This window comes from Sciurus vulgaris (genome assembly GCF_902686455.1).
Source record: "Sciurus vulgaris genome assembly, chromosome: 1".
Classification (NCBI taxonomy): Eukaryota; Metazoa; Chordata; class Mammalia; order Rodentia; family Sciuridae; genus Sciurus; species Sciurus vulgaris.
In genome coordinates this window covers 37,194,362-37,205,633 of record NC_136461.1, presented here as the reverse complement: position 1 = coordinate 37,205,633, position 11,272 = coordinate 37,194,362, and the positions used below count along the sequence as shown (strand labels likewise).

At 50.5% G+C, this 11,272-nt stretch overlaps 1 protein-coding gene across 3 annotated transcripts in view; it reads left to right on the top strand.

The window, feature by feature from the left end:
* Positions 1-4,143: 4,143 nt before the first annotated feature.
* TRABD2B (TraB domain containing 2B) overlaps positions 4,144-11,272 on the top strand; it is a 223,956-nt gene continuing 216,827 nt past the window's right edge. The window contains exons 1-2 of one of the 3 annotated variants that reach the window (XM_079154573.1): positions 4,144-5,140; positions 7,187-7,747. In XM_079154573.1, the coding sequence (XP_079010699.1) occupies positions 5,039-5,140; positions 7,187-7,747 (663 nt within the window). In that variant the 5' untranslated portion in view covers positions 4,144-5,038. The remainder of the gene's footprint in view (positions 5,141-7,186; positions 7,748-11,272) is intronic. The other 2 variants (XM_079154572.1, XM_079154571.1) reach the window with 2 other exon arrangements.

The window sequence follows — 11,272 nt, the reverse complement described above, 5'->3', positions numbered from 1 at the left end:
TGGTGCACTCTTATTTCTGACCATCCCCAGCGGTTTCTCCTACATTCCAGCCCTACATTCTAGCTCTTCCTCATCATTGATTGTGTTCCCTAAATAGGTCAAATACTTACACTTTCATACCTTTGCACATACTGTTCCCACTGCCTGAAGTGACCTCCCTTTTCTCATCCTCCCTGTCCACCTCCTACTCATCCTTAAAAATTAAGTACCACATCACCTTCTTGGCAAAGACCTTTGGCTATCTCCTCTCCCTAAGACTGCCTTAGTTTTTCTTCCCCAACCCCTGTTTTCCAAAATGTTTGTTTGCATCTCTGTTCTTTCAACTGGATTGCAAATTCTCTGAGGACAAAATCCTAGGCTGATTCTCTACCATCTACTCCCCAACTGGGGTGGGTCACTGTGGGATTTTTGTTTTTAATGAATGCCATCTTACATAATAACTGTAATCCCTGATTGCACCTCTGTGACCATGTGTTCTATATCCTGGCTTCTGTGAGAAATGCCCTTTTTCTGAATCTTCTCAGTCTCTACATTTTGGTGCTTTCCCTCACTCTAGACTGTCTTAAGCACTGTTAACCTCTGCCTGGCCTTGGAGTCAGCTTCCTTTCTCCCTACTCCCCAAGGCAATCATGTCCTTCAATCATCAAGGATCAATTTCCAACCAAGGGTGGGGCAGAGAAGACAGAGTCTGTGGGTGGGTGGAAGGAGGCATGCCTGGGATAGAAATCAGAGCTGGAAGTTGGATCACACCCACTTGAAAATGCCAGAGTGGTCAATGGCCAGCACAATGGTCCCACAAGAGGGTAGTCCTCGGGCAAAGTTTCTCCCTTAGGCCATCATGAGTGAAGGAGTAAAGGAGTCCTTCATTTCCCTCTGTGCAAGTGATACCCTTCAGTAGCAGGGGCTCCAGAATCTGCTCAGGAGGTAGACTTTGTTGGTTTAGTTACGCTACAAGGCTTCTGCTCCTGCCCTGGCTGTTATAGCTTACAGATTCCTGGTACCAATCTGATTGAACAACGCAATTAAAATGCAATAAAAGGAAAGGGGGCCGGATGTGTCCCCAGGGAAAAGAGGCAGGAATCTGAGTTCACAGGCTCCCCTTGAGCCCAGACCTTTCCCATCCTTCCTTGTCTATAGTCTTAGAACTTGGAGTTTTAGTGTTGGGTTCAAGGCCCTTAAAGGTTATCTACTCCATGAGCTTGTTCACACTGATGATAGCGTGCCTCAGCTCACACTCAGGGCCAGAGGGGACAGAATGACCCATGCTGCCCAGACTTCAGGACTTAGGACTTGTCATCATCCAAGGCTTTTTATACCACTAGGTGGGAGGAAGCTTGTTTGAAAACACAAAGACCTGTGGTCCTGGAGAGCACTTTCTTGGGCCCCAAGATTATTTGATCTTTTTTGTGGAAACATAATTGACACACCATAAAATTTACCTATATAAGGTTTTTTTGTTGTTTATTCAGAATTGTGCAACTATCATCATTTAAGAATATTTTCACTACTCAAAAAGAAACCCAATGCCCTTAATCTATGCTTCTCAATCTCCCCATCCCTCCTAGCTCTCTCTGCCTAGTAATCTACTTTCTGCCTATATCTATTTGACTCTTCTGGAAATTTCATATAAATGGACTCATGTGATATATATCCTCTTGTGACTGGCTTATTTAGCATAGTGTTTTCAAGACTGACACATGGTATAGCATGTATCAGGACACCGATATTCCATCATATGAATCCACCTTATTAGAAATTGTATATATTTGAAGTGTATGATATGATGTCTTGATATACAAGACATTTGGTTTTTCCATTCATCAGCTGATGGACATTTGGGTCCTTTCCATCCTTTGCCTGTGTGAATAGCGCTGCTGTAAACATTTATGTTCAGGTGTTTAGATGGATGTTTTCAATTCTCTCAGATCAAAAACCTTGTTCTTTCCTCTCATTAACAACAGCAATGTCAATACTGATGAAGAGCCGAAAACCATACCCACACTGACTCCTTGGAAAATAGTGGGGGATGGCAAGCTGGCTGCCCAGAAGTTAATTGTTCTCTCCCTCATCATAGCCATCACATGAGGCCATGGAAGAGGGAGTTAACAGCTGGCACTCATGATAATCTACCACCAAAATGTTTGTAATTTTAGGAAAGAAAGATACCAGGGAACTTATGTTTAAAACAAGAAGAATTTTAAAAATATCAATGTGTATTCACACGTACCATCACTTTAACTTGATTGTGTTCTTGCTTATTCACTACCTGCCTCGTGCCTTCTAATTCTCCAGTGAAGACCACGGTCTCCCTTTTGGTTGAATGAGGTCCTTCCTTCTCAATAAATTCACCTTAACCTTACTAAGGGCACTGCTGACTTTGTAGGGAGTTTTACGAGTTTTTTTCAAGGACTTCTTTTCTGTCGAAGCTACAGCTCTCAGAGTGATGTGTATGGGAAACATGTAGCTATCCAGTACTCTGGTACCATACTGTCTGGGCACTCTGGTCTGCTCAGTGTCTGTCACCAAGTATGTGTGTGGTTAAGATGCTGAGAGGCAGAAGTTGCTCCGGGCACCTAGTAAGTTTAACCATATGCAAGAGCCAACATGAATTAATTTCTGGACTGTAAGAGTGGTGAGTTCATGTGACTCATGTGATTTAACGTGCCACTCTGCAGGGTCCCCTTCCTTTCCTTCTGGAGTTCCTCTCAATGGCCCAGATCCTGTGCTCCATGAAGGCTTTCTGTCCATCCAGCCCAGTTGTTCTCCCACCCAATCTCCTAGCATGGCCATTCTCCAGATGTTCAATCTGGTTCCCAGAGACATGACTAGAGACAGGGGCAAACACTAAGCTGGGAGTCAGGAAATACGGGCTCAGTCCCTGGCTTCCCCACTCTGCCTTTTTCCTCACCCATCTCCTGGCCCCCATCCTGCCTCTCTCCAAACCATGACCCCTATAAGCACAGATGTACTCCAGCCACCTTTGACTTCAAATCTTGCCATGACTTCCATGACCCTGTATGGACTCTTGAGTCCTGACTGGAAGACACAGCCTCATCTCCTGCCACTGCTGTCTGCTCCAGCATCACCTAGATGTTAGCAGTGCCCTGCACTCACCTGCGCACTCCCACAAGGACACCCTGGCACTTAGTCCTTCTCTACTTGGAAGACTTGGTGCCTCTCCTCTCCACTATTTCTGACTTATCTTTCAAGACTCCCATCTTTGGGTTTCTGGGCTATGTTAGGAGCCTTTCCTCTCTGTTCCCATTTTCTTGTGCTTCTGTGTTTTCTGGCACCATTGTCTGTATTTTAATTGCCTCCTGGCATATCTGTCTCTGTTTCCTCTCTCAGGGAATTGGCTCCGGACAATATCACCAGATACATCCTTAACCTATGATGACAGGATAGAAGAGTCAGCAAATTCTTGTGTAACAGAACTAAGCAATGGTACTGTGACTCAGTTTCCTCATTTTGTAGAAATGGTCCAAAAATTTGGGTTTTACCCCTTGACCTTATTTAAGCCTTCATTTGTTTCCTGGGAAGCAGAAGGGAGTTGGTTTTAAGAATTCTTTGAATGCTTACTACCTAAGAACCTGGGATACATAGCCTTACCCTTTCAGAGCCAGGCACAAGGATCTTTCCTGGACCCAGGGAAATAGATGGGAGATGACTGCCTAAATGGAAGCTTCCAAGAAATTCTGAGGATGATTATGTTCTTTTCCTTTTTAAAAATTAATTTTAATTCAGCTAGTGTTTGCAGAGCACCTAGGAAGCACATGCCTGTGTTAGGCATGGCATCATGAAAAAAAGTCGTAAATATCATGTTCTGGATTTCATGTGACTGCTACATTTCCAGTTAGTTTCCAAGGGCTAGTCCAACTGCTGCTCCTCTGGCTGTTCACTCCGTCCAGAATTCGCGGAATACTTTGGAAGAGACTGGTCCATGTCCCATCCACACATTTATAGCCTCTCTCCTACCTCTGTGTCCACCACTGAGCTGGCGGAGGTTGGCCCAAAGGGGCCTCGGACCGGGCGCCCTCTGGCGGCTGCGCACGGAAGCTCCGGCCCGGCAGGGAGCTGGCGAGGGGAAAGGGGAGGGAGGAGGGAGGAGGAGGCGCGGGCTGGGGAGGAGAGGAAAAAGTTGCGCTGGGAAGTTTGGAAAGTTGGGAAGTGGCTGCTGCGGGCTTCGCCTCCCTCCGCGCGTGTGTGAGGGAGCGAGCGCGGCAGCGAGAGAAGAGCTAGCGAGCGCCTGCCATGCCCATCAGACCCCGCCTCGCCGCGCCCGGGCGCAGAGCTCGCCCCGACTCCCTGCGGCCCGGCCCGGCCAGGCGCGGCCCGGCGCGGCCCCGGCCCCCGGCCCCCCGCCCCCCGCGCCGGGTCCTCCCCTCCCCCCGCCCGGCGGCCCCAGCCCCCCGCCCGGGCCGGCTCCGCGCCGCTCTCCCGCCCTCCTCTCTCCCTCCCTCCCGGCCGCGGAGCAGCATGGCGGAGCCCGGGCAGCGGCCGCGCGGCCGCCCGCCGCCCCTCTGAGCCGGGCTTGGGGCAGCGGGCGCCCCAGACCCGACACCCGCCCTGCCGCGCCCTCCGCCGCACTTGTCCCGCTGCGCGCCCCCTGGAGCGCCGCGCACCCCTGGGACCTTTGCGCTCCCCGGGTGCCCAGCATAACCCGAGAGCCTTGCGCACCCCGGGATTCGGTACTGCTCCAGGAGCTCTGCGTACCCCTGGACCCGGACGCAGCTCCGGGATCCCCGCGCGCCCCAAGACCTTGCACTCTCTCAGAACCCCTGGGCTCGGCCAACAGGGCTGCGCGCCCTGGTGAGGGGCCCCGCCCCAGAGGGTCCCCTTCTTCCAACAGACGGAGCCCCGCCCCAGAGGGACCCCCAGGTCTGATAGGGACATCCAGCCACGCCCCAAAGGGCTTCCAGCATCCTGCGGCTGGAGCCCCCGCGCTCCAGAGGCTTCTCAGTACCCAGCTGGGGGCTCCCCGCCCTGCTAAGGGGGTGCCGCCCAGGAGGGTTCCCCGCGCCCCGCGGGCCCCGGCAGGATGCACGCCGCCCTGGCGGGTCCACTGCTCGCCGCCCTCCTCGCCACCGCCCGCGCCCGCCCGCAGCCCCCGGACGGAGGACAGTGCCGGCCGCCCGGATCGGTGAGCGAGCGCCTGCCCCGCCACTCTCCCACCCGCCCGGGCACTCCAGCCTTTGGGGCGATGGTTTGGGTCCTGCCTTTCGCACCCATCTCAGCCCGCTCGCTTTACCTCTGCCCGCCGGGCGCCGTCTTGGGAGCCTTTCCTGTTTTCTGCCTATCCTAGCTCTAGCTCTGAGCCCAGCCGGAGCTGAGATGGGGCGCTCCCTCGCTCCCATTCCTTCACTCGCTGACGTTCTCGGGCTGTCCTTTCGACTTTTGGTCCTGTTAGGACGTTTCCTCTCTGTGTGCCCACCTTTGATTCTCTTTTTTCTGACTTTTACCCTGACCTTACCCTACCGATCTCTTGCTGCCCACTTCTGACGGTCTTCTCAGATTCTTTCCAAAACCCTTCACACTTACATTCACACACTCTGTGCCTCTTCCCAGGCTTCCCTTCCTCTCCCTGCCCTCCTGCTCTAACCTAATGCAAACTTTCTCCTGGTACTGGATCCCACTTCTCTCTTCCTCTGCAGCCCAGGCCCAAGCACCTACTGTCACAAGTGCCCCAGTTTGGCGAAAAGGGGGAAAAGTCCAGAGGAGAGGAAAGGAAATGCCAGGACATGCTGGCCTAATATTTCCCAGGGAGGTGGAAAAATTACTGGTTCTCCTAACATTCCTTCCAAAATCAAAAATCTCTTGATTTTCTGTAAGTACTGATTAATGCATTGGCTGTAACCCTGAATCGGAGGCCAAAAGATCAAGAAATTGTGTTGGAGGGTCCTCCTATGCCGCCCTGTTAGCAGGGAATTAGCTGACCTTGGGCAAGGTGCACCTCCAGCAGACTGACTTGTACAGAAACAGGAACGCATTAGCTAGCTGGGTGCTCTGTGTATTTCCAGTGTGCTGTGACTTACAATTTTTAGTTGTTAGTAAAGTAAGGTTCTGTTCCCCTACCCTCCCAACACATACTTTTCATTTGTGCCAAATCAGGTAGAAAAATGTTATGAGTTGACCCAAAGTTTGCAAGTGGTCATTGAGCACTCCAGGGATTTTTTCTGGATGGAAAATGGCTTTGCCTGATAGAAATGATAGTACCCTTTTCATTCCCCTTGCCCCCTGACTCTAATCTGAATCTGGAGAACTGGTCCTGGTCTGGTCTGCGTGCCCCTACGCACACACACACACACCCCTAATGGGAGCTTAGGTCATAGAAAATGACAGAATTGGGGATAGAGACCAGGTATACATTTTTGATGTAGAAGCCTGGAAAGCACTCAGAATGTGTACATTTCTTGGGATTAATTCTATGGAATCCTCTCCTCTCAAACCAGAAATTGAGACTTGACTTGGCTTTGCGAGGTTTTAAAGCACTTTCTCATCTATGGTCTCAGCTCATGGAGCAAAGTAGCTAACACCCCAGACCTGCCCTCCAAGAAGAAAACCGTATCCACCCTGATGAATGGGAAGTAGCTGTTGAAATAGGTGTGCTATTTTTAATAGGTGTTCTGCTTTCAAAGTGCTCTTGGCATGTGTCTTCTAATGGTTGGATTTAAAAGTTATATGACTTCCTCCCTTCTTGCCAGAGCAGGACTCTTGGTCCCCCTCTCCCCACCTTCCACAAGAAACACCACCAGTGAAGGTTTGACTTGGCCCAGCATGAATGTTCTCAGGTGGTGTGGCAGTCCTTGGCTCAAACAGTGAAAGCTGGTCATAATGAGAGCTTCCCTTCATTGCCCACTTCCTCTGTGCCTGGCACTGCTCTGAGGGCTTCATGTACATATATTGTATCTTTCAATAATCCCAACAGCCCTTGCTCTTACCCCCATTTTAGAGACGAGGAACTGAGTCTGTGGGAAGAGAAATGATTCGCTCAAGATCATGCATCTAAGATAGGGCAAAGCCGGGATTCCAGTGTGGGTCTTTCAGCTCCCAAAGCTCTTGCTCTTTGCCACAGCCCAAGTGAGTCTCTGCCTCCTGTCCCCACCTCCCCTGCCACCCTTCTGTGCCAACCTTGGCTCTACTCTGCTGCCTTCAGCCTCACTGCCTCTCCTCTCCTCTTCTTCTGCAGCAGAGAGACCTGAACTCTTTCCTGTGGACTATTCGGCGCCACCCCCCAGCCTACCTGTTTGGCACCATCCATGTCCCCTACACCCGCGTCTGGGATTTCATCCCTGACAACTCCAAGGCGGCCTTCCAGGCCAGTGCCCGCGTCTACTTTGAGCTGGACCTGACAGACCCCTATACTATCTCTGCACTGGCCAGCTGCCAGCTACTGCCACATGGAGAGAACCTGCAGGATGTGCTGCCCCGAGAGCTCTACTGGCGCCTGAAGCGCCACCTGGACTACGTGAAGCTGATGATGCCCTCATGGATGACTCCTGCACAGCGGGGCAAGGGGCTTTATGCCGACTACCTGTTCAACGCCATCGCAGGCAACTGGGAGCGCAAGAGACCCGTGTGGGTGATGCTCATGGTGAACTCTCTCACCGAGACGGATGTGCGCTCCCGAGGCGTGCCTGTGCTGGACCTCTACCTGGCCCAGCAGGCTGAGAAGATGAAGAAGAGCACGGGGGCCGTGGAGCGGGTGGAGGAGCAGTGCCATCCACTCAATGGGCTCAACTTCTCCCAGGTAGGCACACTCAGCTAGCCTGGAGCAGGCAGCCCTTGGTGCCTTGGTCCTCTTCTCTGCTTGTCTTCCTCCTCCAGCAGACCACCAGAGCCAGGTCTTTCTTTCCCTAAGGGAGAGCTGCTTTCTGGCTCTGGGGCTGCTTTGGTGGGATGAGAAGGAAAGGGTAAATGCCAGAGTTTGGGGTAAGAGAGTGTTTGCTTGTATTTCAGGGTTACCTGTTGGGGATATCCACTCCCTACTTGCTGTGCTTGCCTGAGCAGAAAGAATTTCCCTGAGAGCATCAGAATGATCCAAAACAAAAAGAGGGGGTTGCCAGTTTGTGTCGGGTTTTCCTGAAGCCCTGGTGTCTGGAGAGCAAGAGGCTATTATATGGACAAATCCCTGGGGCAGTGTGTTGTACAGAGGAGGACATGGTACCCAGGCTAGGCGGGCAGGGGAGGTGTCCTGGACCCACCCTGATTAGCAGTGGTTTGCTGTTTCATGTTATACACTACAGAATTTCCTGGGCCTTTACTCTGAGACTCTCAGACTTCTTCCCTAAGACTGGGAGAAAGTCAGCAAAGAGGCTTTGGGGGTTAATAATTTCAGAGAAATGTGTTTGCTTAAAGGTTGACAGTTCTGATTTCTGAACTTCAAGAGTGGGGGCAGAGAAAAGGGAGGGGCTTAACAGGTTTAAAGTCTCTGACTGCCAGAGACCTGATCCAGCAAAATATCATTAAAGGCCCTCTCCCTGGGCAGAGGTCATTCGCAACTCACTGGCTCCAAACTCAACTCTGAAGCCCTGGGAACAATGAGTTCACATCTGTGCCTTGAGAAAGGGGCTGTCGTTCCTGGGATGGGGGTTCCCAGGCTGGTGGCTCCTATGAGAAGGCCCCAAAATGGGGTGCAGGCTGAAACCCCCAGAGCAGTGAGGCCCTGAAAGGTGCATGTTCCCCATTAAGGCGACAGTGCCATAAGATGACAGAACCAGAAACTCCACTACTAGAACCAGACCTGCTTGCTGCTCCTGAGATGTTGCAAGTTCTTCACCAGGGAAACGGTGGCAGAAACTGATCCCCCTTCCCGAGATCTCTGGCCTTTGTTTTTCCAGGGGAAATGCAATATTGTCCCCGGGGAGGTAAGAAGCCAGATTGATTTGCCGGCCAAATGAAAGGCGGGTTTGTCGGTTCTCCTGCTGGCTCTCCCATAATTGTGGAGTCCTTACCCAGAGGGGCCCGGTGGCAGGAATATTGGGGCAGTTAGTCACGCCCCGCAGGGTTCTGACTACGCCTGACTCCTTCTCCACGGGGGAAAATCCTGCGTATTCTCTGGCCCAGTGCTGATTCCTCTGAACATAGCGGCTCTCTCCCTCTGAAGTGACTTTTCCCTTGCCAGCCTCGGGAGCTGATATTATCTGTGTTGGGGCCCCCCAGCGCTCACCGCCCATCTCATTTTGGAGGCAGGTTTGTGGGGGGCCTCTCTGTTCAGAGGCCTCATGTCTGGCCTTATATCTTTTTTAGGTTGGGGAGGCGGGGGATCTACCATTACTCTCGACACCCTCTTTGTACCAACCACAGAGAAATCCAGCAAGGGCTGAGGGGAGTCCTCCAGTGTTCTGCTTAAACAGCCCCTGGCTTTAATCTGTCTCTCTTAAAACAACAAAACTATCTTTCTTTGGGTTCTGGAAATGCTGCTGTACAACCAAATGACGGCTCTGCTAGGTTGAAAACATTTGCTGGGAAGTGTGTGAGGTTATGTTTTAGGAAAAGTTCCTGAGAGCCATTCATCGGCCGGCAAGGAGCCCACTGACAGTCTCCAAGCCCATGTTTGAAGATCAAACAGACTCCAGTTTCTGTTTCATCCCATCTCCAGCCTAGGCCGCTCTTCAAATTGTTCTTGGGTCCAGCCCCTCACTAGGGCTGCAGAGAGCAAGTTCCAAACAAAAGAAACCAGGTCTCCTCTTAGTTCCCTAATCTACACACCCTTCACCACCTGCCGGAGCATCTGACTGGACAATTTGTCCTGTTATCATTCTGGACTGAGGTGATGAAATCTCTCCTCCAACCCCTTGGGCAGACTTGGGCTAACTGGAAAAGGCAGGATTAAGAACCTGGGCAGATGGGGTCATTAGGGATCCCCAAACTCGAAAGTTAGAAATGCAACAGCCTACTCAGTAAAATTGCATGCACGCATGCACAGTTTGATATGAACATCTGTGATGCATTATTGTACCGAAATATCTGTTAAGTGCATCAGATTTTTATTTTTTCTTTCCTCGAAGCATTACTGTTATTGCAAAATATTTGGTTTGGGGGAGCAATGAGAAAGGAAGGCTAGAAAGAGGCTTAAAAGAGTCACTTTCTGTTAAGGTCTGGGATTTTAGTTTTAATTTTGGTGTTCTAAAAATTTATATATATATATATATATATATATATATTTTTTTTTTTTTTTTTTTTTTTTGGGCAGAAGTACCACATTTTTGCTTCTTAAGCAGAGAAAGAAAGATTAAGTTTGGAGACTCCAGGGCCTGGAGGAACCACTGAAAAGCTGCAAGGTTGGTAACTGATCTTGCATAGCTTGGAAGGTCAGGTCTGTTGATAGGTTTTGATCTTTGATTTCAAAATAAACTGAAAACGCTAGACCCAACATCACCATGACTTTGCCATGTGACCTTGGACAAGTCAGTTCCTCTCTTTGGGCCCTGTTTTCTCTGTCTCTGAAATGAGACACCAGGATTAGGTCATCTTTCAAGCCCCTTCCAACCCTGACATTCCATAGGATGATTCTAATCAATTCCACGTGCCCAGGCACCCTGCAGGAAGCACCACATGCGTTTTCATTTCATTGAATTCCCACAGCAACCCTATAGTTTTCTAAGGTGGGCACCCAGAAAGGTTGATGACTTGCCCAAGGTCACATGGCTAATAAGGAGCAGAGCCAGTCTGCCTGCCTCTAAATGAAGAATGTGTGCTTCCTGCCACTGGGCTGTTTCTGTAGACCTCTCCTGTCTAGTATTTGGTATTCTCCTGTATACTATCTTTAGTTCTGTCTTCTATTTCTGTCTCCCTGCTAAGAGTTGAGGGCTTAAATTTTATTTCTTGGTGATTTTGTACTTGTGGAGAAATTATTTCCTTTGGCTATGAAGTCCGAGAGGGGATGGTGAAGGCAGATCCTCTGGAGGGCTGGGGTAGGAGATTTGTAGATAATCGTGGGCAAGTCTTGGTATCCCCATCTAATCTACCCAGTGGGGCAGTAGCTACCAGCTACTTTCAAAGTGGAGCTGATTTTATGAGAACATGAGAAGACACCCCCTGTGGAAGATTATTGAGAAGGTAAGCAACTTCCTACCTGATGGAAGGAAGCACTTTGTCTGTGCTTGGCAAAGAGTCTAAACTGGCCCCAGGAAAGACGAAGGCTACATGGGAAACCGCCATGCGCTTCTTCCAGCAGCTGTATCCACTGTCCAACCTTTGCTGAACAAAGTGAAACTGGTACGTTACGAGGTGGTGATGAGCCCCTGCCTTTGGGGGCCTGAGATACCTGAGC